General features: G+C 40.2%; 1 protein-coding gene across 4 annotated transcripts in view; it reads left to right on the forward strand.

Moving 5' to 3' along the window:
- The window catches only part of sbno2b (strawberry notch homolog 2b), a 59,819-nt gene extending 33,557 nt beyond the window's left edge, over positions 1–26,262 (forward strand). For all 4 annotated transcript variants that reach the window (XM_089001621.1, XM_089001622.1, XM_089001624.1 and 1 more), the window contains 26 exons: positions 1,261–1,366; positions 1,447–1,607; positions 1,710–1,843; positions 3,403–3,493; positions 3,590–3,733; positions 3,907–4,024; positions 4,663–4,768; positions 5,486–5,639; positions 5,714–5,890; positions 6,561–6,658; positions 6,880–6,962; positions 8,039–8,224; positions 8,298–8,419; positions 8,499–8,630; positions 9,204–9,339; positions 10,603–10,715; positions 12,529–12,600; positions 13,084–13,192; positions 13,266–13,337; positions 13,420–13,563; positions 13,633–13,727; positions 14,032–14,124; positions 14,210–14,341; positions 16,828–16,904; positions 17,212–17,402; positions 18,378–26,262. In XM_089001621.1, coding sequence (XP_088857747.1) covers positions 1,261–1,366; positions 1,447–1,607; positions 1,710–1,843; positions 3,403–3,493; positions 3,590–3,733; positions 3,907–4,024; positions 4,663–4,768; positions 5,486–5,639; positions 5,714–5,890; positions 6,561–6,658; positions 6,880–6,962; positions 8,039–8,224; positions 8,298–8,419; positions 8,499–8,630; positions 9,204–9,339; positions 10,603–10,715; positions 12,529–12,600; positions 13,084–13,192; positions 13,266–13,337; positions 13,420–13,563; positions 13,633–13,727; positions 14,032–14,124; positions 14,210–14,341; positions 16,828–16,904; positions 17,212–17,402; positions 18,378–19,477 — 4,146 coding nt within the window. In that variant the 3' untranslated portion in view covers positions 19,478–26,262. The remainder of the gene's footprint in view (positions 1–1,260; positions 1,367–1,446; positions 1,608–1,709; positions 1,844–3,402; positions 3,494–3,589; positions 3,734–3,906; positions 4,025–4,662; positions 4,769–5,485; positions 5,640–5,713; positions 5,891–6,560; positions 6,659–6,879; positions 6,963–8,038; positions 8,225–8,297; positions 8,420–8,498; positions 8,631–9,203; positions 9,340–10,602; positions 10,716–12,528; positions 12,601–13,083; positions 13,193–13,265; positions 13,338–13,419; positions 13,564–13,632; positions 13,728–14,031; positions 14,125–14,209; positions 14,342–16,827; positions 16,905–17,211; positions 17,403–18,377) is intronic.
- The last annotated feature ends 1,538 nt before the right edge of the window (positions 26,263–27,800 follow it).

The raw sequence follows: 27,800 nt of genomic DNA on the forward strand, positions 1-27,800 counted from the left end.
GTATATATATATTGGATTTGGATTGGATTTGCCTTTATTGGTCTCACAGTGGAGAAATTTACATTTCACAGCAGCAAAGTAATGAAAGGAATGAAAGTAGAAAAACAAAATACATGAGCTGCTGGAAAGGCAGCCACTCTCGCGGCGCCGTCTTGAAGGCAAAAGATATGAAGATCTTGAAGTCAAAACATACAAATAATATGACAGCACAAAGACAATATGACAAAAAAAAGAGACAGAGGGTCATTCATTCTTCAGGACTTGCTGTACTATATCTATCCATGTATCTATCTATCTATCTATCTATCTATCTATCTATCTATCTATCTATCTATCTATCTATCTATCTATCTATCTATCTATCTATCTATCCATCCATCCATCCAGTAAAGTCTCGTTATATCGATATTCAAGGGAGTCCGAAAAAATATCGATTTTCGACCGGGACTATCGATATATCCGACCCTGTTTGCATGTAATTTTCTCCGTGCGTGCATAGAAATAGTATTGATATAACCGGGACTATCGATATATCCGATATCGATATAACGAGACTTTACTGTATATAGATAGAGAGAGAGAGAGAGAGAGGGTTAGAGATATAGATAGATAGATAGATAGATAGATAGATAGATAGATAGATAGATAGATAGATAGATAGATAGATAGATAGATAGATAGATAGATAGATAGATAGATAGATAGATAGATAGATAGATAGATAGATAGATAGAGAGATGGATATATATTATAGTATTGCAGTTTTAGTCTTATAGTTTTGATTTTTCAGCTTCATTCTCTTTATATTATATAGGTTTGGTTATAAAAGAGCGACTGATTCCTGTTATTTTTTAAAACATTTTCCTTATAACAGTACCACTTCAATGTGGGTCAACTTACCACTTTATTGTTGTTATATTGATTTTTGTCTCAATATTACAACCATCTTCAGGAAGTTGCAACTTTTTGATTGTCATTGTCTCCTGAATACCTTACATAACAAATACTGCATCTTGTTCTTCACATTTTCTACAACTCCTGTATTACACTGCAGTTGTAATAAATGTTTTTTTCACTTCCTGCTTTAGCTGGTTTAACTCCTATTTACATAGCTGTCTTGCGAATCTTTTTACATCCTTGCATACTTACCTGTCTGGTGACTAACATTATTTTTTTTCTAACTTCATTCAGGCAAAAACCACAACTGCATAACGTGTTCCGCAATTGGCGCCTGTTGATTATTATCTTTGGTGTTGCCAGACTCAGAGAACTCAGTCACCCCCAGAGGAGGAGGAGGAAGCAGAGGAAGAGGATTCAGAGGAACTAGGCCATGTCGACACGTATGCTGAGTACAGACCTTCCAAATGTAGGTCACTCGACTCGACGGCAAAATATGGCCGCACACTGCGTTCAGACAAACAGCATTTTTACATTTCTACTTTTCAGCCACTATCGGAATTTCCCATCCCGACATAGTAGTGGAGACCAACACACTGTCCAGTGTCCCACCCCCAGACATCACATACACTCTATCTATACCAGAGCCTACCATTAAGTGCGGCCTGCTGTCCGCCCTGCAGCTAGAAGCCATCATCTACGCCTGTCAGGTACACATTCAAATGCCGGAGATGTTTAAGAGGCAGTCACTCCCTTTCACAACAAACCCGTCTATTTTTTTCCCTTTTTTCCCTTTTTTTTTGTATGGCCAGCAACACGAAGTCATCTTACAGAACAACCAGCGAGCAGGCTTCCTGATTGGAGATGGAGCCGGTGTAGGAAAGGGACGGACTGTTGCGGGAATCATCCTGGAAAACTATCTGAAGGGAAGGAAAAAATCACTATGGTGAGTAATCTCAAGTCTCACATTTTTTTTTTGTATTTAAATACACAATTTTATGCAATGATTTTGTAGTATATCCAAATAACAACCCTAATTCCGATAATTGTGGGTTAATTGTTATTCATATTTTAACATTTTAACATTAATATTTTAACATATTTTTTTCATAAGTGGATGACTTTATCCTGGTGATGTAATCACATTTTTCTCACGATATTTGGATTTGCCTTTATTAGTCTCACAGTGGAGAAATTTACATTACACAGCAGCAAAGTGATAAAAGGAATGCAAGTAGAAAAACAAAATACATGATTTGCTGGGAAGGCAGCCACTCTCGCGGCGCCGTCTTGAAGTTAAAATAACAAAAAAAAAAACATTCATTCTTCAGGACGTGCTGTACCCTCTTTGTTACATGAAGCAGTTCTAGATGAAAGAGGAGAGGATCAAAGCGTCTTTCCACCAGTGGGTCAGGGACATCATGGTGGAATGTGTACGTCGACTACAAGCTAAATGTTGAAATCAAACACGCTGCTGTAGCATCCATTGACGAAGAGATTGTCTCACATCTCCTGTCCCACATAAATCCGCTTCAATTCCAAGCCGCAACAGTTCCACATACACATCGGCGCTCTGCGCCGACACTCCTTTCTTCTTATCGCGGGTTCCTCAAGCCATGCATCCATCCAGCCACAGACTGTCCAACAGCGCTGACCTTTCCGCTGAACAAACATTATATCTGTTAGTTCATGTGATTTTTTAAATCCATTTCTGAATCTCTTAATTTGCATGGACTTTATTCCTTGAAATATATGACTGACTGTATTGTACCTTTTTGTTTGAATTTTTTTGCAGTTTTACTATTTTTTTTCACATTTCTGAGTGTCCCTAATATGCCACCTCAATATTTTCCAAAAATTTATTAAACCCCGGCGCATATTTAACAAAATCTCATCACTCTACAAAATTAAAGTGACAGAATGGGTTTGTTCTCTACCTTTTACCATCAAGTGGATGCGCTTTTAATTGTCTTATCTTTCACCGTATTTTATTGGCTTCACAAATGATCCACAATTTGGATGAAATAAACCATTTTAAGAATCCACGAAGTCAAACTGGATATTTTCACAGCTGGTGATATGTTGTGGCTTGTCGGATATCACTGCTCCACTTATCATAGGTGGCCTTTTTTGGGTAGTGGGTGACATGTTCACGACTGATGAGGTGATATCATAATTTATAGGAATGGCTTCTATTTCAGGAAACATCTCAAACCGACATACACATTTCATATGATTTGATTTGATTTCTGTGGTGCTATTCGCTTGTAGTGAAATCTCCAAAATGAGCCGTGACTCAGTACCATGCCATCTTAATTGTAGCTTTTTGCATGTAACGCAGCCCAACAGGATGTGAGCTCGCCACTCAGTCAGCAATCGTCTTCGGTCGGCCGCCGTAAAAGTTTTCCTACACACAGCCAACATTGCCTGATTTGCATGTGCTTGTACTTATTCTGTCCGGTTATATACACACTGTATGACTAATCCCACTGTTTCTGCCGACAGGTTCAGCATATCCAATGACCTGAAATTTGATGCAGAGCGAGATCTCAAAGACATAGATGCACCGACTATTCCTGTGCATGCCTTGAACAAAGTGAGTGCAGGTGTTGAGAAGCAAGAGCGGTCGTTTGCCATGCAGAAAATGGAACCGAGCAAAGCGGCGGCGGGTGACCGTTTGACTGCGTTGCAGATTAAGTATGGAGACACAGCTACCTCGGAAGGAGTCCTCTTTGCGACCTACTCTGCGCTGATTGGTGAGAGCCAGGCGGGAGGGCAGCACCGCACGCGGATTAAACAGATCCTGGACTGGTGCACGCCGGATTTTGACGGAGTTGTATCCTTTCATTTTCCATATGACGCACACATTCCTCCTCCGTTTCCAATGTGCTGTCCTTGCCAACACACACACACACACACACACACACACACACACACACACACACACACACACACACACCTGGGCTTCCCTGTGTCGTTTGCCCTTGACCTGCATTCTCCTCCGCGCAGATTATTTTTGATGAATGCCACAAAGCCAAGAATGCCACGTCAACAAAAATGGGCAAGGCGGTGCTTGATCTGCAAAACAAGCTGCCACGGGCCAGGGTGGTGTATGCCAGTGCCACAGGTACACAAGATGAGAAAGCAGAGTACAACAGAAGCCTCCAAAGTGGAACGTAGTCTGTTCCGTGTCATGAGTTGATCTCTCAGTTTTCCTCATTTCAAGACAATTTTATTCACATGAGAAATAAAGCTAAGCGGGCGGCACAATGTCCCAATGGTTCGTACATCAATGTCACAGTCATGAGGTTTGTGGTTCGAATGTGGACTTGGCATTGGGACTGGGTTGTACCATATTACAGTACAAGTGTCAATATATGGACATTCAAAATATTAATATTGAAAATGCAAACAATTTCAGTCAACGAGGAGGACCTCACGCTCGTGCTGCGTGTCGTTCATGTATTTGTGTATGAAATTGGAACAGCCAGGACTTTTCCAACATCTACAGTGGTGTCCTCATAAAATGCAATATATATATACAGTAAAGTCTCGTTATATCGATATTCAAGGGAGTCCGAAAAAATATCGATATAACCGGGACTATCGATATATCCGACCCTGTTTGCATGTAATTTTCTCTGTGCATGCATAGAAATAGTATCGATATAACCGGGACTATCGATATATCCGATACGATATCGATATAACGAGACTTTACTGTATATAATTTGTATATTTTTATTTTTTTGGGTCATCATGCAGGTGCCTCTGAGCCAAAGAACATGATCTACATGAGCCGCCTGGGCATCTGGGGCGAGGGTACGCCTTTCAGGGCCTTTGACGACTTCCTGCACACCATCGAGAAGAGGTTTGTGGTGTCTAATGTCTTGAAATTACTCATAATATGGGTTTCCTGTTCTTATAAGATACCGTCTATTTCCCCAATGTTCCTGATCTTGTAAGATAGCTTCTATTTTCTCAATGTTGCTAAGGCGTGGGTGCTCTTTTGTTTAGTGTACCGCACCCCGCACATTGGTTACATTTGTACAAATTAATGTGTAAAGGTGTGCTGTTAGACATGATGTCATTTGATTGGCAAACTTCGGACTTTCTTCCGTGCATTTGTAGGTGCTTTTTTTGAGTAATAACAGACTTCACAAAGGCAATGAAATGTATTATTATTAATGGGGGCAAATCTCAATAAAGTAGAATATCAGAGAGATATTTATTGTAATGATACTTTATGAATTACATGCTGAGAACAATATTTTTCAAAGAGCAAATTCTTCCCTAGGTTTTACATCTGGCTGCCACTGCTCATCTGCAGAAAAAAAATAAATATCCTGTGACTGTAAAGTGTCCTGAAAGGCGCTTCAGAAAAACAAAATGTATTATTACTATTATTATTATTATTATTATTATTTAGTTTTTTCTTTTGCAATGTTATGTTGAATTTGGTCTCTATAATATTTCACAATTTTTGCAGTGACTCAACTTGAGTTTTCCTTGTGAACAGTACTACTGTGATATTATTATTATTATACTGATTTGCTGAGATGTACTTACACGTTCTATTTACACACAGAGGCGTTGGCGCCATGGAGATTGTTGCCATGGATATGAAAGTGAGTGGGATGTACATAGCCAGGCAGCTGAGCTTCTCAGGGGTGTCTTTCCGCATTGAAGAGATCGGACTGGACAGCGACTTCAAGCTGGTCTACAATAAAGCCGCCAAACTGGTAAGCGTCACAACCCAATGTAATCCTCACGCTTAAGAAATATCCTTTTGACTTCACGCCATTTCTCCTTTTAGTGGGCGGAGGCATTGCAGGTCTTTATGCGCGCCGCCGACGACCTGGGCCTGGTCAGCAGGAAGTCCCTGTGGGGCCAGTTCTGGTCGTCTCACCAGCGCTTTTTCAAATACCTATGTATAGCTGCCAAGGTCCGCTGCCTGGTGGAGTTGGCCAAGAAAGAGCTGGAGGCAGGAAAGGTCAGCATAAATTGCAGCGGAATGCCGAGTCATCAAGATTGCACACTGTGGAAATAACCAGAGATTCTGACAGGAAAAAATATTGCACATATTGTTGCAGGTGGAGCCTCTCTCCATTTTCTCTCACTCACACATCCTCACATATTCCAGAAGCATGTTAGATTCACTCAAGACTCTAAATCAAGGGTGTCAAACTTATTTTTTGCCGCGGGCCACATTGTAGTTACGGTTTCCTCTCGAGGGCCGTTATGAATTTGGGGAAGCCATTAGAATTAATTATTTTAAGCTACTCCATATATTACATTTAGAGCGCACAACAAAATACAGACAAAAATAGTTTTCAAATTTGAAGTAAAAAAATAATGACTGTTATTATTATTTTAAATTTTGGTTCGGACTTCAGCAAAAATCATGGGACTTTCGCAGGCCAAATGAAATGTTGTGGCAGGCCAGATTTGGCTCCCATGGCTAGATCAATTGTCCCAAGGTGGAAACGCAAGTGCATGTTTTTCTATGTATCCGGTTGGCAAACAATCCAAGATGCTCATTGAAAAAATAAATTGGTTTGTTTTCAGCTCACCTACGACTATGATGAGGAAGGACCGCTCAACAATGTTGATGTTTAAAATTTTGCCTCATCGGTTGATGCATGTTTGTTACTCTGACACAGTGCATCGTCATTGGCCTGCAGTCTACTGGGGAGTCGCGAACCAGAGAAGTTCTGGACGAGAATGACGGTCATCTTGACAGATTTGTTTCTGCTGCAGAGTGAGTCATCCCATATTCTTTGCTTTTTAAAATGTATTTTATTTGTGTTAGGCCATCATCACCCTCACTCCTTTGGGCAGAATATCCCCATAATGCCCCTTTGGTCCACATTTCAGATATCAAAGCAAATATGTTCATCCACCTGCCAGCACCTGACAAACAGGGAATTAATCTTGAGCTTCTTTCTGCGGACCCCCTAATAGATTACTTTCTTCCTCCAGGGGAGTATTCCAGTCTCTTGTTACCAAACATTTCCCTTCTGAGAAGCAACGGAGAGAGAAGGCACCCGGAAATAAGCGAAAACGTAAGCCCTCATTTTTTCCATTATTATAAAGTGGACGAAGGATTTGCTTTTTAAATGATATAAATGTGTCATGAGGAAACTTGTAAAGTGGACAAATGGGTCAAAATTCATGCTCACGTTTAACTCAAAAATCTAAAAAAAGTACTGCACTCCATCAATATTAAAATACATTTTTGATGTGCATAAAATTAAAATATTTCATGTATTTTTGTATGTGTTAAAATATTTCCATAATGTGTTGAAAAAGTATATTTTGATTGGTTTAATTTTTTTATGATGTATGTGGGGGGTATTCTAAGTTTTCATCTGCAAAAAAAAGCAGAAAACTTTGGGACCACTGTATCGTAATATTTATCTGTAAACTTTTCTGTACACTTGTAAGTAAGTTAGGGTGAATGTGTAGGTTAAGGTGCGCATTTGAGTTTAAAATGTGAATTTACGTAACTTTTTATAAAATAATGTTGCTAGGGAAATTGCTAGGAAACTTTGAAGGTTCCGCTGAATCCATTTTGACTTAGCGCATCATTTTACCTCAAAATGTCCTGTTGCTTGAACTCATTCACTGACAAGCGATGTGCAAAAATGTGTCCACTTCAGTGCCAGGGTTTTTGTCATTTTCACTCAAATTGCCGGACCCACAAAATATTGAGTTTTAGGACTACGTAAACATTCGATGCAGCATAAGAAACCTTGAGGTAAAATGATGCGCTAAGTCAAAATGGATTCAGCGGAACCTTCAAAGTTGAATACAATTTCCCTAGCAACATTATTTTATAAAAAGTTTATAAAAAGTAGACTCTTCTTTCATCAAAAAAAAAATAATACCTAAGTTATATGGGTCTGGAGTTACCAGAGCTTAAAATGAGGGCGGCTGTACAAAAGGCAAATGCTGCTCCCTTGTGGGAGGGAAAAACATTGCCAGAGGTCTGACAAGCACTTTATTCCGCACCTCCCCCGCAAGTAAAATCAAAACCCAAACAAATTCGGGAATGACACTCCATGTCATGCTTTTCAATTCCTGAATAAATTCAGTAATGGCAGTGAAGGACTTAATAACCCACTCATGCTATTTTCAGGTAAGCCTCGAGGACGCCATCCAAAGGTACCCAAGCACACAGTGGACAGCATCGGCATCATCAGCATCAACAGTGACGACAGCAGCACCGACTCTGACGGCATGGACACCTATTCCAATTCGTCTCCAGATTCGCTGCTGGACAACGACGATGTTATATTTGTCAACCACACAAGCTGTCACACTGGTGGGTGTTTTCTTGTTGTGGTGGTAAATCACAGCCAGCATGCTCTGTCACATTACCCCGTGTGAATTACCAGTCAGGATAGAGGAGATGAAGCAGGATCTCCTCGCCAAAATATCACAACTGGGAAAAGAACTACCTCTCAACACCCTGGACGAACTCATTGATAAATTCGGAGGGCCCGATAAAGTCTCAGAGGTGCGAGCCTGAAACATGCCACCCGTTTAGAGTCAAAAACATCCCATTGAACATTTTTTTAATAATAATTGCCCAACAGATGACCGGGCGTAAGGGTCGTGTGGTGCGGCGTCCTGACGGCAGTGTCCGTTACGAGTCCCGCGCTGAGCAGGGTCTCACCATCGACCACATCAACATCAAGGAGAAAGACCGTTTCATGAGTGGAGAAAAGGTCTGTTTCATATGTGCTTTTATTTTTGGAAATGTTTAAAATTACTTCATGGAAAATGCTATAGTGGTCGAAAGATAGCGTGGACCAAATATGTTAGTCGACTGCACTAATCTTTAAAATCGCCATGAGATGTAACTTAAAATCATCTAGACTACTGCACAGGAAATATGACATTGTTGGAGTGTGTTTATGTGCCTATTGAGGTGCTTTGGGGTTCAAATACATTCCTATGTCAATATATGAACAAAAATGCTTCTACAATTATACGTTTTTTTTCCTGATATAAAAAGGGGCTGCTGTACTTGAGGAGGGTGTTGGTATTCAATTGGATGACACACCCAGAAAGTGACTGATTACTTATATTTGAGGCGTTACAAATGATACGAGCAAGTCTTGTTGCCATCCATCAATCGCCACCTTTTCTCGTTAATGTACATTGTTGCGTGACATTCCCTTGAAGTTACCATGGAGTTAATCTCCCTCAAATTGTAAAGTGTCATTGCATTTCATTTCCTCATTGAGCCCCTAAGATGTACTTTACACAATGTAATCCAAGTCTTTTGCTCACCCTAGCTGGTAGCCATCATCTCCGAGGCGGCCAGCTCTGGAATTTCCCTTCAGGCAGACAAGAGGGTGAAAAACCAGCGGCGGCGTGTCCACATGACATTGGAGCTACCTTGGAGCGCAGACAGGGCCATTCAACAGTTTGGTGAGTCCAAATTGGGTTCAGTTGTGGGTATAATTTGACTCTGCAGGAGGTGGCTGTGTCAACTGTGACTAAAACATCCATTCTTCCATTTTCTGAACTTTATATCCTCATGAGCTATAACCTATCCCAGGTGACCTCGGGCAGTAGGCGGGGCACACCCTCAAATGGCTGCCAGCCAATCATGAGACATGCAAAGACAAACAACAGCCGATCACACTCACAATAACACCTTGGGACAATGTAGAGTGTTGAGTTAGCCTAGCATGCATGTTACTTGAATGTGGTAGGAAACAAAAGTACCCCGAGAAAAACCACACAAGCATGGGGAGCGCATGAAAACACTGCACAAGCAGGTTACAGCCCAGATTTAAACTCACTACTTCTGCATTGTAAGACGGATGTGCTAACCATTTTTTTCACCGTGCCCCCCCTGTTGACTAAATGCAAGATGAATTCTTTTGATTTCATTTTTTATTCGACTCTTTGTTTGGTACATTAAGTTTTCAATTAGTCAGAAAGAATATCTGCCTGCTCTGCCCATTTTAAGTAATTGTAAATCGTAAACCTCTAAGGGATTTATTGTTCGCAGCCGTTGTTGTGCTAATGACTCCATTCATTATTTCTATTTGTGTCGCTTGCCCGTCTGTGACTGTGTATGATTGTGTGCGTGTGTGTTTGTATGTATATATCTGCATATATGATGAGCCATTTACTGAAAAACTGGCACCAGAAAACTTAATAAAGCAGATGGTAGTGGTTTAAAACAGGGATGTGGTCCAAATGACCTTTGGGTCCAGTTGACCATGTAGTTCAAAAAAACAAAGTAAAATCTCAGAAGAACTGCCATAAAAATCCCAAAATCACTAATAGTAAATATGTGAAATGCACGGCCGATGGAAATGTCAGCACAAAAAAACGATGTTTTTTTTGTTTGCTTCCATGCTACGAAAACATGCATTTCAGCTTAAATTCATGTGTAAATCTGACTGCATGATTTTTGTCCATATTTGTCCTGAATAAGACTGACAACCAGTCGAAGGTGTACTCTGTGTAGTAATTTGGTGCCTAGTGTAAGATCCATCTCCGGCATTGATATGTGGCTGGCCTTTCGGGGATTGCAATGGTTCGGCCGCCATTGCTTAGAACTGATGTTGTCTGATGATGCTGATCCAAACAGTTGTTGCATGCAGGCTGCTGGTGTTTTAAGATATTTTAGCTTAGTCACATCGAAATAGTTGCTCATGTTTGAATTTTGTTTTACAGGCCGTACTCATCGGTCCAATCAAGTAACAGCTCCAGAGTACATCTTCCTCATCTCGGAACTAGCTGGTGAGAGACGTTTCGCCTCCATCGTGGCAAAGAGACTTGAGAGCCTGGTAACTATTCCGATTGTGTGTGTGTGCGTGTGTTGCACTTATAACATTCAGGTGCGTCATAGGAAAGTTCTATGTTTTCTCAATATTGTCTTATTGCATGAGAGAGTTTTGCGATTCAGTCTACAGCATAATTATCTGTGCTTCCTGTTCTTTTCTTGGGGCTACATTTACATAACAAACCACAGTTCCAATTTTTTTTTTGCTCCCATGGGGAACGATTCGAATATGCGTTATGGAATTGCAAAAATGATAAAATCAGGCGCCTTTCAAATGTGGATAAAGATCAGATTTTAATCCGATGCGCCAATGTGACATGCAAGCAGACATGTTAGATTAGCTTTTTTTTTTCAAACCGGAGAGGGTTTCAAAGTCCACAAAATGATTGAGAATAAATTATATTGTATCGTTTGAAAAGAACAAACATACCCAAAGAAACATGACAAACCAAACAGAAATTGATTTGCCTTCCATGTGTTATTATACGTTCCTACCACTATATGCCACTGCCATGAATAAATAAAAAAACAAATCCTAATAATTTGTATCACATCATATTTATCATATTATGTAATCAAAAATAATGCTCTGAATATCCTTTACCTATATGACAATTATTGCAAGAATCCTTGAGGACGAAACCGAGAACCAAACCGTGGATTTTGTGAAACCGTTCCACTCCGAGATGAAATTTATGTCAACAACTCCATGGATATTTCTGGTGAGGGCTAATTTAACGCAATGATATCAAGTGTGGGTCACTGGAGCATAAATGTAATTAGTCCAAATCAGTTGCACTGAAATAAAGTACACTCAATTGCAATTGATCACTTACACCTGCTGCTCTGAATCTCAAGGGTTTGACTGATTTCCCTTGTCTGGATAATTTACGAGCCGATTGGTCACTTTCCATGAGGCACTTCGGTGACAAGCTCAATTTGCAGAGTGACACAGCGTGACAGAAAAAGACACAAGTGTGTGCGCTCGCTGGGACGTCCATTCCAGGAAGCCACAGCTGTGTTTGCCAAGCATGTTCGGTAAATCCATGGGTGATATCCCATGTTCCTTGTGCTCAGCTCGTGAAATGTTTACTCACACATAGACTCATGCAGTGGTTCTTGACATTTTTACAGCTATATTGTATTGTATTGGATTGTACCGAACACAATCAGTGAACATGCACATTCACTGAAGGTCTGTCTATCTGTCTGTCTGTCTGTCTGTCTGTCTGTCTGTCTGTCTGTCTGTCTATCTATCTATCTATCTATCTATCTATCTATCTATCTATCTATCTATCTATCTATCTATCTATCTATCTATCTATCTATCTATCTATCTATCTATCTATCTGTCTGTCTGTCTGTCTGTCTGTCTATCTATCTATCTATCTATCTATCTATCTATCTATCTATCTGTGTCTGTCTGTCTGTCATCACCAATCAACATATTGAGTCATGTGTGTCTTAACCCTCCATTGAGCCCCTGAAACCGACTCACCGAACCACCGAATATCAAAGTAGAATGGAAAAAAAGAATAATGTTTTATAGGTGCATAGAGGCTAAACAAAAGCATTTCAAATCACTATTACAATACTCATAAATATCCCGAGATGTAAACCATGAGATAATATGACCAGGTATAAATATGTTTTCGGTAACTCTGTACAACAAAAGTGGTGATCTCACTTCAAATTGTTGCATTCAATCATTCTGTGCTATTCCTGTCCTCCCATCTGATGATGATCTTCCTGTAATTTTTGGGTGGTCTTAATGCTACACCAAAAAAATAAAAAGATGACACTCATTCTCTCTGCAGGGCGCATTAACCCACGGAGATCGAAGAGCGACTGAAACCAGAGACCTGAGCAAGTACAACTTTGAGAACAAGGTAGGTTAAGGATGCCTGGGAGGAATAAACTCGCATTCGAGCGGGAACATGATTTTCAGCGCTTAGTTCAGGTCACGATACAATAATAAATTGGAACAGAATCTCTTCAGTGATCAAATTCTTCTCATGGTCCAATACATTTCACATCCAAAGTCTGTAAAGTGAATACATTTGTTTTGGCTTAATGTGCTGTGATCACAAAACCTCAATTGGGTGAAATGGCAAATTTACTGTTCGTATTTTTTTTTTATGTCAAAGCATATTTTAGTCAAACCATTCATCATTTGCAGTCCTCGACATACACAATGGAGAGTCGACAAACAGGAAGTAGTTTATTTACAAGCTTATATGGTCTTTTAATTATCTGTTTATTTATTAAGTATGTCTCCTGTGCATTCATCTTGTCTTGTTCAATCCTGCACGCTTTCCGTTCATTACATTATAACGCATGTGGATCAATTAATATCCTCTCCTTCTTTGTAGTATGGTACTAAGGCTCTGGATAAAATCACCAAAGCAATCCTGGGGCACATAGAGAACAAGGTCCCTGCGCCTAAGGGTTACCCTGGAGGCAACGCCATGTTCTTCAGAGGTTTGTGATTATTCACATTCAAGAGATCACAAAGCTCAACATGTTTTAAACGTCTTTTTCCTCTTGATGTTAGATATGAAACTTGGAATGATGGATGTGGGCATCTTCTGTAGGGAGTTACGCTTTGGGATCAATACAGAGAAAGGTGAGTGGTTGAAATGCTCAAGGAGGCACATTACAGTTTGCCATTACTCATTTTTTTTCTAATTTTTGTTTTTTAATTCCAGATTGCAGCATTACCAAATTCCTAAATCGGATCCTAGGTCTTGAGGTCCATAAACAGAATCATCTCTTCCAGTACTTCACAGACAACTTTGACTACCTAATTGAGAAGGACAAGAAAGAGGGCAAATACGACATGGGGATCTTAGGTACATACTTGGGAAATGTGTGGGGAAAAAATGCAGATTCTCTTATTTTATTTCCCTTCCTTCCAACAGATCTGGCTCCAGGTAATGATGAGATTTACGAGGAAAAGCAGGAAATCTTCATGACGGTGGGAAACCCTCAGGATGGCCAGGTGGTCCTATACAAGGTAGGAAATAAAAAACCTCATTGACGAGACATCTGAGTGCCGATTTTTCCATTTGAGCTTCGTGATCGTTTTTGAAAGACTGGATATGGATCCAGTGGTGAGTGACTTGACGTGTGAGTTTTTCGACATGGAAGGCATTACTCGTACGAATTCAAGTTATCTGTGGTGGTAGATAACTTCACAAACAAGCAGCATTGAAAATAGCCTCAAGCCTTTCATTAAAATTCCCTGTTGAAAAAAAAACACTTCTGCTGGCCTACTGCACATTGAAACCTGAATCATCCTTTATTTTTCATCGCTGCAGATCAGTGTGGACAGAGGTATGCCTTGGGATGAAGCAAACAACAGGTTTCTCAGTCTCACTGGTGCTGACGAGGGCTTCTACCTGTCCCACAAAGTGAGCCAAGACATCAACAGCCAGAGCAGGACTTCACCCGAAAACCTTCCGCCTGCTAAAACTGACCACTTGTGTTGTTTTGCAGCTACGAGGTAGCCAGCCATGCGTGCTGCTCGCTGAACAAGGGAGAGGAAAGAATTTCATCGTCTACAAGCCCAACATCGGCAAGCAGACGAATCCCGAAAGCCTTGAAAAGCTGCAGCAACGCTATCGGAGGGTATGTTTGTGTCCGTGCTGAAAAGACTGGGAGGGTAATTTAAAGGACAACCGACGTCTCCGGACAAATTGTGTCCATAGTTTGTAAAATGGCTTCAAATGACTTCTACTGGGTGTATTTTATAAAGATTCCACCGCATATAGCTATGTTTTACGTTTTAAGACTCGTGCTGAATATTCCGGAAGTCTTGTTTTCGAGTTGGTGTCGAGTCCGTATGTGACGTCACTGAAGGAACGCCCCTGACCGAAAAAAAGGACACATTGTAGCAGTCCTTCCATCACGTCAATGCTTGTTTGGTCTGAAAACCTCGTGTTGCGCCAGAAGAGGGCGTCCAAGCTCCATTTATCAGCCTGTGGAAACGCAATACACTGTCATGTCTATAAGAGGTCGCCATTTTCTTCTGCCTCTTTTTGGGTGAGACAATATACCCCCAATGTTGACTCAAAATGGCACGGAATAAATTATTTAATCGATTGCAAACATGTATGCTTTCCTCTTCAGAACCATTTGAATCATATTCATAACTGGATGTGTAACAAGATAGCATATTCTCCGAATCTGAAGCCATTGTTTTGATTCTCCAGCAATGCAAGACGTCTTGGCGTGACGTCACGAACTGGGGGTGGGACTTTCTGAAAATGCCCAATTCGCAGCTCCATTTTTTTTGCAGATTTTGGACACTTTAAGTCATTTTTATTGGTGTTTTGCATTTGAATAAAAATTTCATACTGCGTGTTTTGGGTATTTTAGATGCTATAAAACGTTTTTGTGATGTCACTTAGGAAACAAAAAAGTGTGGCAAGACGTCACTGATTGCCTCTTTCCTGCGAGATGGTTCGTGGTGTGCCGCAAAAAAATTCCAATGCAAAAAAACGTGCCCGGGTTCAAAAAAGGTTGAAAAACACTGCACTAGAGGGTGCAGTTGGCCAGGAAATAACTTGTGACTTGAAGACACTTAACTCATTCACTACCATTCACAAATTTAGTTGGGAACTGAAAATATGACGTATAGCGAATCCCGAATTTGTTGGGGTTTGTTTTTTCTTGCTTGGGTGCAGATAAAGCGGTGGTGAGACCTCTGGCAATGTTTTTCCCTTCCACAAGGGGGCAGCATTTTCTTTTTTTCCGTGTTAGCGCTTTGTTCCAGCTTCAGCTGTTGTTAGAGCACTATAAACCAATATGTATGTATTGCATTGTATTTTGGATATTTTGGCCGCCCTCATTTCAAGATCATATAACTTCAGACCCATATAATTTAGGAGTTACGCATTTTCTTCTGATGAAAGAAGAGAGTCTGAGGTTTCTCACGCTGTATTGAATATTTATGTACTCCTAAAACTCAATATTCTGTGGGTCCTGGAATTCAAGTGACAATGACTAAAACCCTGTCACTGGCGTGGACACATTTTTTAATGTATGGCAGTGAATGAGTTATAAATACTGTCGTTAAACTGTTCACATTTTTACGATGAATATTATAACCTCATAAAATTGCAATAGTATTTGATATTTTTGCGAGCTTCGGAGTTGTCCAACCTTAATGTCCATATTGAAAATGCCTTTAACAGTAAATCTGCAACCAAATCCATTTCTTCTCCTCCTTCAGCCATTGTGGGTTGACAAAACTGATATTAAATCAACACCATATATTTGCTTATGAAGCTTGCTACAAATATAGTGTGCTAGCTCTGGTCAGTATGCTCTTGTCACAAGCTGCTAGTGATACTATGATTGGCTAGTGACTAGCCAATCATAGTTTGCAAAATCTCTGACGTTTCCAGCGCCTTCCAGCAGGCCTTGTGTTGCCAAGTCAAAATCTGATTGGTTAAAGACAGTTTCGTTGACAATGAAATTTATGATCCAGGGCCTGCAGAAATGATTGTGAAGGCGTACAGGTAGATTTCTGATCCCAGTAACAAATGATGACTGAAATGTGATTGGTTAAATGCTTAAATACGAAAGCACACGTCTGGAAGCACCACAACAGGGGAAAAGTAATGAAAGAAAGATGAATACAATTATTATTTAAGATGAATTCATGGACAAACTATAAATAACAAAACTTCGTGATTGTTATATTTTTTGGCCAGCAGAGAAGCCCTTGCAGTCCTTGACTGCCCACCACTTTTTTTTTTTTTTTTTTTTTTACTTTATGTTACTTCCGGGTTGAGTGAACGCTGGCGCGTGTGGCTGCCGCTGCTCACCCGCAGAAAAAAAAATATCCTGTAACTGTGAAGTGTCCCTGAGAGTTTTGAAAGGCGCTTATAAATGAAATGTATTATTATTATTATTATTATTATTATTATTATTATTATTAAAAAGCAGTCCTTAATCAATTTGATTTTATGCCCCGTAGTGGTCATGGAAGCACATTACAATGTAAACAAATTTGATTAAAAAAATACAACTCAAAACAACAATTGATGTATTTATTAATTTGTTAATTGTGTTATGGTGATCTAACAATATAGTCTTCCTTTCTCCAGGCAACTCCAGAGGAGGTCAAGGACTACTGGGAGAGTCAGTTCAGCTTCTCTTTGAAGAAGTGTTGCCATGCCTACGGGTAACTAGGAACACAGACACGCATCTTTGGGATTACTCTGGATGTAGACTTACACTTAATGGGATGCCGTGGTGGAGTTTGCCCAGGGAGGTGTCTTCCCGAAGGATTTAAAGGCAGACATGAAACATTTAGCCATTTTTAAAAAAATGAGCCGCAATATTTTGGTGTTCTCCCGCACGGTTAAGAATCATACAAGATCAAAAATAATTCAAGCATGTCATGTCAGTGTAAGATTATTTGCCATTTGAGGTTTAAATAAGCCGGAGCGAGGTAATTGCGTGTAACGGTTCCCGTGGCCTTTCCGCAGGAACGGCAAATGCAAGAAGGTGGAGGAAGGCCAGGAGTGCTTCCAGGGAATGCGCCTCCGCCAGTACCACATGCTGTGCGGCGCTCTGCTGCGCGTTTGGAAACGCGTGTCCGACGTGGTTTCTGACATCACCAGCTCCAGCATCCTGCAGATTGTTCGCCTCAAAACCAAACAGCACAACAAGCAAGTTGGTGAGTCATTGTAACAGTTACAGTTTGCTTTCTTATCAAGGACATTTTTTTGGGTGGAAAAAAATGGTGTGTGGCATACTCTCGATGAGAATCCATTTTTGGGGTGTTAACGTCATTTTTTGCAACATCGTAGTTCCAATTTCCTCTAGGGGCTGTCATGAATTTGGGGAAGCCATTAGAATGATTAATCCGCTCCACATATTCCATATAGAGTGCAAGACAAATTAATGAATAAGTAGTTTTCAAATTTGTCAAAAATAATGACTGTTGTGGTTTACATGCGACAATTTGAAATTTTGGTTTGGCTTTTCGCACGCATGGAATCTCACAAGTTTGCTTTGCTTTCTCGGCCGAATAAAATGATGTGAAAGGCCATATTTGACCCTCAGGCCTTGACTTTGACACCTTTGCATTAGACTGACGGTGCTGCGCTCAACAAAACAGTCAGATTTCGACATAATTTTTCTTTTTTTATGTCAAACACAAAAATACAACTTGCACAATAATATAACCTGGGGTATTTTCTCCATTTTTCTGAACTCAATAATATTCCAGGCTTTTATCAGAGATTTTTTTTTAGATTACTAATCTTCCTTTAAAATGTTCATGTTCATCGGGGTTTTGTGGCCTTAAATTTTCATAAATATACTTTTTTTGAGGCACTTGCAATGCAAAAACAAGTAATAAATGCCAAATGTTTATTTTTTTCTAATCATTGTGCCAAAAACGGATAATTATGTCGAAATTGAGAAATAAATTCCACCTTGCAAAGTAATTTGAAGTGATTTTTGTAATGAAACGCCGTTTTATACATCCCAGTATAGAACGCGCACTACTTTTTCTATGAATGCATGGTTTCCGTGATTTTTCCTTTGCAGAGAAGTTTTGACTTAATTTGGGGAACAACTATCAATTTTTTTATTTATAATTTTTTTATTTTTGAGGAATGAGCTAACTAATTCCTCCCTATCCTAGGCATCAAAATCCCAGAAAACTGTGTGGCCCGGGTACGCGAGGAGCTCTTGCTCATGGATGAGGAGGTGAAGCGTCGGCGCAAGGAGCGCGAGAAGCAAGCCATGGAGCAGCGTCTGGTTGAGGAGCGCATGCGCAAAATGGAGCGGGACAAGAAGCACCTGCTGGCAAATCTGTTGAGCCAGAAAGCCGTGCCCAACCAGTCTCTGGCCCATTCGCTGGTCCAAAGTCAGCTCCTGAAGCAGAAACTCAACCCGCTGCAAAAGGCACAAATGGCGGGCCTGTCCCAGCTGCACAGGATGCAGGCCGTCTTGCGGCAGCAACAGCAGCAGCAACACCCACAGGGTCAGGCCCGACTCTCTTTACCGAGGACCACCCCCCAAGTGACTCCGACCGGCTGGCCCGGCAAGCCGTCCGCCTCCAAGCAGGCGGCCGTACGCAACGCGGTCACCCACGTCTCAAACTTCTCCCAGTTTTACCCACAGTCCTTCTTACCCCACTTCCCGCAGATCCTCCCCATCCACCAGTCGGCTCCCGTGTCTTCCCAGAAGGCCCAAGAGGAGATTCTGGACCTCACCGTCAGCTCGCCGTCGCCTTCTCCGGACAGCACCGAGGCCCGGTTGGCCCTGGACGGTCTAACGGGACCGACCGGCACCTTCGCTGACGACTTCAACTTGGAGTCGCTCATCTCGCAGGCGGCCAGTCAGCTCCCGCCGTTGCCGCCACCGCCCCCTCCTCCGTCTCTGAACCACAACCACCTGAGAAACAACCACCAGGACTTGCTGGATCTATTCGACCTTCCCCTTTCGCCACAGATGCCCGCGCATAAAGCCAACCCGTCGTCCTCCGCTTCGTCCAGCTCGTCGTCCACCTCCTCCCTCATCCAAAGTTTGCTCTTCTCCAACCCTCCGTCCTCGTCGTCGTCGTCTCAGTTCGCCCCTTCTCGCTTCCCCAACTATCTCCTACCCCAGTCGGACTCACTCCCCGTGCCCAACGGCCACTGCAGCCCCGGCGCTCTGGACGTGCGCGAGGCTTTGAACAGCATGCTCCAGGCGGCGGGACCCGACCGCAAATCCGTCATTCACTACCGCCAGCAAGACTGACGCTTTTTTGTGCGCGTCAGCAAATACGAGCACACATCCTCCCGCTTTTTGACCGAGGGGGGACCTTCTAGTCAACGTCACTGCCTGTCCGTCTTCTCTCAAACCACCCGTAGCCATCGCCTGCTCTCAAGTTTTCACTCACCCCATCCTTTGTCCTCTACGGCAGCTGTAACGCAAAATTGACTTTACGGAACTATTCTGGGGCTGTCGAACCGAAAACAACAACAACAACAACAACAAAAAAAAGTCCTTTAACTGATTCGACGCTGGAATCTTTTTTTTTTTATTTTTATTATTATTATTATGATTATCATCCTGATTATATTTTCTTTATTTAAGCGAGGCACAAACTGGAATATACAAGAGGAAGAAATCAAAGCTGACAAAACCGTGAAATGCCTCCTTTTTTGTCCGTTCCTCCCCCCACGATACGACCCCTCTCTCTCTCTTTTGTGTTGGATCGAAGAGGAGGAGAGGAGGGAAAAGCAGCAGTCTGCAAACAGTGCCTTTCTACAAATCGTATAAATGCAGTCTTTAAAAACCGCAAAACGGAGGAAAAAAATAATCTGTGTAGCCTCATGTATAGATTTGTATTTTAATTTAAATATGGTATATTTGTATTTAACCTTTTTCTGTCCCTTCGTGTTACACTATGCTGGTGGTGGGTTTCAAGGAGAGGCCTCTGTGAAGCCTCAACTGCGTGTGAGTGAGTTTATGCCGTACGTGTGCGTGTATATGTGTGTTAATTTGTGTGACTTGCAACAACACCAACAAGCATTCTGAGCAGACGGTATCCCAAAAAAATCACTCTTGGGGAGTGTGGGGTGGGGTGCAAAGGGATTCCTTTTGAAACTAACGCTACAGAGAGATTTGACTCCTGGTTTGACTTTAAATTTCTCAGGAAAGTCTCAAATGCTTTTGGCCTTGTTGTATCCCCGTGTCAGTTGGTTTTGAATCATTAACTCATTCACTGCCAGACGATGTGCGAAAATGTCCGCCCAGTTCCAGGGTTTTTGTTATTTTCACTCAAATTGCAGGACCCACAAAAGATTGAGCTTTAGGACTACATCAACATTCAATGCAGCGTAAGAAACCTCAGACTCTCTTCTTTTATCAGAAAGAAAAGCTTAATTCCTAAATTATATGGGTCTGGAGTTATCTGAGCGTGAAATGGGGTGGCTGTACAAAAACATTGCCAGAGATCCTACCGAAGCTTTAATGAAAAAACAAAACCCAAACAAATTTGGGAATGGAGCTCCACGTCATGCTTTTCAATTCCCGAATACGTTCGGGAATGAATGGCAGTGAATGAGTTAAGTCTCTGGACATATCTTTTTCGTATCTCAAAAGAAATGTTTTTAGTAATACAGAACATATTTCCTTGTCAACCAGGTGAAAAAAAAGGTTTGGAAGAGCACCCTCTATTGGTCAAATAACACATTGCCGCTCCCTTATGTATTTTCAAATTTCTGAAACATGATTTTATTTATTTATTTTTTTTGTGGTTGATGAAAAAAAAAACCCTTAACACCTCACACACACGCATCACAGCCATAGGTCCAGACATTTTACCGCCACTGCCTTTTTACACAGAACTTCACTAAAGTGAGCAATATCCGTATCCTACTGCGAGATCCCCTCCCTGTCTCAATGAAAGGGGAAGAAGAATTGAAATGTTTAAGTTAGTATAAAAGCATTAAAGTCGCCATGTTGTCAACATCATGCCATAAAGCCAAAATGCAAGTCACAGAATTTCTGGATAACCCTTTCATTATAAGCTTAACTTAACCTGCTTGTCTACCATCTGTTCTACTCCTCAGGAGTCTAAAAACCTTCCCGTTTGCCACATGGAAGGTTTGAACAGACTAACTTCTGTAGCGGTTCATGTCATGTTTATTTCATACTGTGTAAACAAGTCAAAACCGAGTATTTTGATTAATATTGCATTTGCAGAATATAACAAACAGAAAAATCGGAGTTTTTATCCATCTCAACGAGTTACCAGTTTTCCTTCCCCTCCCACTTATTTTTGTTAAATGTTGCCTAAAAATGACACCACAGTTCGTCAGTGCTCAGCTTGCGATTGTCATGTCATGTGATTGGTCGCAATTTGAGCACCGTTTGCGACCGTCGTGTCATTTTTTTGTTTTCAGCAAGTGGCAAAATGGCCGACTGTATTTTTCTGTTCATGTATATTCCACAAATATAATATTCATCAAAATGCTGGCACAATAGAATGGTGGGTGCGGATAGAATCGAATTGTAAACTTTTTTTGGGTCGCTTTTACCCAGAAAACCCCTAAATTACGCAAGATCGATCCACATCAGCATTATTTCACACCTTAACCCCAGAATTATGACATCGCCTTCCAAACAAGCAGCATCCCCACCTCTGTGACAACTCTGATCTCCAGGGTCAAAAAGAATTGCTCGGCAGCATTTCCTGCGCCACCCGTGTGCCGTTTAAACAAAGCGACAACATGAAAAACGGAAACTAAATTCTCCCAGATGTTGTCGTTTCCAGTCAACATCTCCCGTTGGTGATCACGCCAAATTGAATTCCTTAAAAAGACAAGCATGTATGTCTCTGTTTAAACAATCACTTTCAATGCAAATAAACAGACCTTATTGCTTTAACTGCACTCCCAATTTCACAAACGGTTCAAAAACTCCATCAGGTCCTCAACTTCAAACTCATCCAATACTAGTCAGGGTAGCGAAAATTGCTTTCTACTCCATAGGCTGAAAGAAGTGTGTCCAACACTGACAAATCTCGAAAGCGGACCAAAAATATGTAATTGTTTTAACTCTTTCAGGGACAGTTAGCAGGTTTACAGGGTGCAGGAAAAATGGTTCATGTCAGAAAACAGTTCACCAAATCTCCACTCATGCCCAAAAATTTCCACTCATGCCCAAAAAATCTCCACTCATGCCCACTCCAACCACTGAAAATGTCAATCCAATCGCCACAATATGCTGGATTTTAATGCACCTGATTTTTTTTCTTTGTCAGGTTACATCAAGCTGTCATATGAAACGTATGAAAAAGAAGACGTTCATGTCTGTCAAATTATCAATATCAGTGTGATCATTTTGATATATTTTTTTGGGTCAAGATCCAGCGCACTTTTCTGACATCAAGTGGCGTGAAGCCTTTATGTGGAGACTCAAACACTTATAAAATCTAAAATATTGTGCTGAGTATTTTGATATTTTCAAAGAATGAAATAGTCATGAGCTTGTGTGTTATTTTTTTAATAACTGGTCACAGTTTTCCGAGCTCAAACTAACATATTATATTTGCTCCCCATTAACTCATTCACTGCCAGATGATGTGCAAAAATGTGTCCACTCCAGTGCCAGGGTTTTTGTCATTTTCACTCAAATTGCAGGACCCGCAGAATATTGACTTTTAGGACTACATAAACATTCAATGGAGCAAGAAACCTTAGACTATCTTATTTCATCAGGAAAAAAAAGTTTATGTCGAGCTTACTTGGTTGTAGAGTTATCTGCATTGAAAATGAGGACGGCTAGACAAAAGGTAAATGCTACCCCCTCATGGAAGGAAAAAACATTGCCAGAGGTCTGACCAAAACCTGAACAAATTTTGGGAATGGCACTCCACGTCGTGGTTTTCTATTCCCGAATACATTCGAGAATGGCAGTGAATGAGTTATGTGTTTTATACCACAGGTCCTTGGGGGCTTCTTTCATACATATTTTCGATGTTTCGCTTCTCCAACACACTGGATTAAAATAATCAACACATCAGCAAGCTCGACAGAAATCCCGACAACGATCCCGATTGTTTGAAGCGGGTGTGTTGAAGGAGGGAAATAACGAAAATATGCAAGATAGAGGCACTCGGCGACCGACCCCTCCATTAAGCGCGTTCAGCTAATTCTCTTTTGTCAGATTGTGTCATGTCAATGTTTCTTCATACAAACCCATACAAAATCCATTGACCATTATCCACATTGATGGAAAATGTGTGTCCATAACCAACCCCTGCGTTGTTTCTTTGTAACCAAGATTTGTTTGAATGGTGTCGAGCTTGGCTTTGCCGTTTTGATGTCTGCTGGTGCACATTGCACGGTCGAAGCACTAAAAACCCCGAAAGCAAAGATGTTCATGAACGCGGCGACTCAAGTATTGTTTACTCTCGCCAGGTGTGCGAATTTCCGCGCCGTCGTTTGATTGCATACCACCTTTATGTCATAATGATCAAGATATTGTTTTTTTTTATTATATATTTAAGGGATATTTAACTCTATTATTCTGCTTGTTCTTTAAAGGACAACCGACGTCTCCGGACAAGTTGTGTCCATAATTTGGAAAATGGCTTCAAATGAATTCTACTGAGAGTATTTTACAAAGATTCCACTGCATATAGCTATGTTTTACATTTTAAGACTCGCGCTGAATATTCCGGATGTCTTGTTTTTGAGTTGGTGACAAGTCCGTACGTGACGTCACTGAAGGAACGCCCCTGACCGAAAAAAGGACACATTGTAGCAGTCCTTCCATCACGTCAATGCATTTTGCTGTATTTGTTTGGTCTGAAAACGTCATGTTGCACCAAAAAAAAGCAGAAGAGGGCGACAAAGCTCCATGTAAGGAATTTATCAGCCTGTGGAAACGGGCTGATTAATTCCTCACACGGAGCTTGGTCGCCATTTTCTGCCTCTTTTTTGGTAATACATTTCCCCCCAATGTTGCCTCAAAATGACACGGAATAAATTCTTTAATCGATTGCAAACATGTATGCTTTCCTCTTCAGAACTATTTGAATCATATTCATAACCGGATGAGTAACAAGAAAGCATATTCTCCGAATCTGAAGCTATTGTTTTGATTCTTGAGCAAGGCAAGACGTCTTGGGGTGACACCACGAACAAGGGGGCGGGACCTTCTAAAACTGGCCACTTCCGGGTTCAATTTGAAGTAGTTTTTGGACACTTTAAGTCATTTTTGTTGGTGTTTTGCATTTGACTAAAAATATCGTACTGCGTGTTTTGGCTATTTTAGATGCTGTAAAACGTTTTTCTGATGTCAGTTAGGAAACAAAAAAGTGATGTCGGTTGTCCTTTAAGATGAGTCAAAACGTTTGGTCAGGGAAGATAAATTCTATTCAAATCTGTCACCAAATATCTTTGCACTGTCTCATCGTTTGGATTGATTTCTGCTCATTGTCCTTCATGGAGTTGGTTGTGCGCACCCCGACCTCTCGCCCCCTTCAGTGAAGATACCAAAGCGTTTTTGTTGCCCTAAATTTACCATTTAACAATCTCAGGAAGAAATAAACAGTGGTTGGACAGGTGAGGGTGACATGAGAAATATTATTCCCCCATTATTAGCAGTGATTAAACCAGCGTGTTGGTATTTTACGTGTACAATTTGCTCTTGTGGGTGGTTTTATGTTTTGGGGCTGTGGGACCTTACTGCTGTCTTATTTTTGTTTTTTTAGTATGTACTGTCGTACATTTTTGAAGACATATAAGACAATGAATGGGGGCTGTTGATTCCCCGCCGTCTGTGTTTAGCTTTCGCTTTGGGATTGGATAATGTTCATGTGAATCGTTTTCAGAGGTTTGTGAACATGTTATTTGTCAAAATTCTTAATATTTAAACATGTCATACAGCATTTATTTGACCTTTTTTAAATCTCTTGTTATGTAAAAAATGAACCTGAAATGATGATCCACTTTTTTTTTGTTTTTGTTTTCTTCTTGTGACTAGTGGTTAGCACTCCAACCTCAAAGTGAAGAGATTCTACGTTCAAATCTTCTGGAGTTTGTCTATTCTCTGTTGACATGAAATCGGATGCATGTGAGTGAGATTTCCACATCAGATGGTGTATCAGCATTGGAAAAAAAAAACATTGCAAAACTAATAATACAAAAAAGGCAACTAACAAATTCGATTTTAAAAATTATTTTACTAATATTGTTTTTTTTTTTAATGGCTCAATATGCGCCATTGCATAAACGGCATAGCAGTCAAATAACAATAGCATTTCTTTTTGCAAATATTCCAAAGCAGCTACATTCATTAGGAGGCTTTTTCAAACAGCCTTCTTCCCCTTACTACTACACCTAAATATGTCACGTAAGCCCACAATATGGACGTCTACTGTATGCAATCCATTGAGAAAAAGATACGGAGCACATGAATCGCGTCATACGTCATAACAAAAGTTGATTGCAGCGTTTTACTGGACTCGGTGGGGAAAACAAAACACTGCACCTGGACCTGTTTTGGGCACCCTGCTTTTTGCATTGTTTTGTCCGTTGTTTGTCACATTGCACTAAGAATGGCATCATCACGTTACTCTCCCCCCTTTTCCATATTGGCGTGTTGTGTTTCTTCTGGTCTTTGTTTGATGGATTTGTATACTGTAACCATCCTTCCATGTTTCTCCACTGTTTTCGTATTATATAAATCACTTAAATAATTTATTGCTAACAACAACAACAACAAAAAATACAAAAACATGCTACTGATTGTATGTATTTTTAAACAAAGTCTATTTTTTCTGTACAAAAAAAACGAGAAAAAAGAAACTGTGTTCAGCACTTTTATTCTGGGTTTTTTGCTTTTGTTTTTCTATATATTTATAATTTAGATCCAAATGTATATATTGTAAAATTTGTGCCTTTTGAATAATTCTTTTCAAAAACAAAATGACATCAAAAAGTGGTTTTCTACTCATTAAAGGAAGGACTATATGAAATTGCAATCTTTGTTCAACAAATAAAAACTTGCAGATTGCTGAAACTCAAGAGCGTCTTCTGCTCATTTACATAAAAAACACAACATATTGTGTCATTTCCCCAAATGCTTTAGCCTGGCTGTTCGAGTGATGACTGTTGCAGTAAAGAAAACAAAGACCTGACTAAACAGTTTAAGAGATGGAAAATTAATTTGCAGGTGCGTACGTTTATTGTATCTGACCAGTTGCTTCTGCGCCAAAACATTAAGATTATGTTTTTAACAACACAAGTTTAATCAATTGACTTATCTTTTTTCACCCACAATTGTCTTAAAAACATTGAGGGTTAAAAGTTGACGTGACAAAATGTCACAGCTCCTAGAAAGACAGAACAGGTGGAGTTTTCTCACACTTTTTTTGTATTACAATGCTGCAAAATAAATAAATAACCAACAAAAAAATGTCACACCTTTTACATAAACTACAAAAAAAAAGAATGTTTTTACGTAGGATGTCCTTCCTGCCACAGCCCCTCTGTATTTATCCGGGCTTGGGACCGGCACAAGAAGACACTGGCTTATGTCCCCTTGTGGCTATAGAATAAGCAACTCTATGAACTTTATAAAGATGAAGATGCTCAGGAAAAGGCTCCCAAACACAAAATGGTCATCGGCACAGCAGCATTCAAGCAAAGCAAAACTATACTCACCGTTTGATGACTTTGAAATTGTGTGATATATTTCTTTTGGCTGCATTTGTGTGTACTTACAGCCACTTGTTGAGGTTCTTGGTGTGTTTGCGCCGCCAGTTTATTGTCATCCTATTTAAACTATTCTGTATAATTTATCTAAAAAGTAGTCATGCGAATCAAACCGCTGAAGATGGAGGACACTGATTCGCTATGGCGATCCCTTGAAGGGAAAAGCCGAAAGGAAAAGAAGACAAAAAAAAGAAGAATAACAGAACTCAAGTATATCATCAATAACTGTATTTAAATACAGAATATTCAGTAATTGGGCTTTATGTTTCTTAAAAAATGACATTGAATTCCTTAAAATGTATTTTTGTAAAGTACTGTAACATTTCACACAGTTCAATTTTTTTAAATTATGGATTATTAATAAAAAATCGTTATTTACAAAACAATGTGCAGATTTAAACAAACTTACAAATAGATACAGTATATATTTTTAAACAGACCATTATTAAAGATGAAATGTAACCTTATTGAACATTATTTTTTTCAAAATTAATAAACTGGTGTAAGGGGAAATAAAGAAGCTTTTGTCCACAGTTTCGGCATCAATTAAATTGTTTTGGACGACATATTTTGTAAATTTGTCCTAAATCAGATTTTTTTCACGTGCCACTCGAGGGAGCTCAGGTCCCACTATTGCCTTGACTTAACTTGTTTACCGCCCTCTCCTTGAGCCAATATGACACTGCAATTTAATGTCACAAATCTTTGGAACGACATTGTTTGACCCTGAATGGAAATGTGTTCAACACAAATAATTAATTATTCACTTATCAACAAGAATAATAACCATAAATGCTGTCTTGAGGTCGTTTAAATAAAATACATGAATACAAACACAGCACTGAAAC

Source organism: Hippocampus bargibanti, linkage group LG07 (assembly GCF_051943395.1).
Source record: "Hippocampus bargibanti isolate YZ-2025 linkage group LG07, ASM5194339v1, whole genome shotgun sequence".
Lineage (NCBI taxonomy): Eukaryota > Metazoa > Chordata > Actinopteri > Syngnathiformes > Syngnathidae > Hippocampus > Hippocampus bargibanti.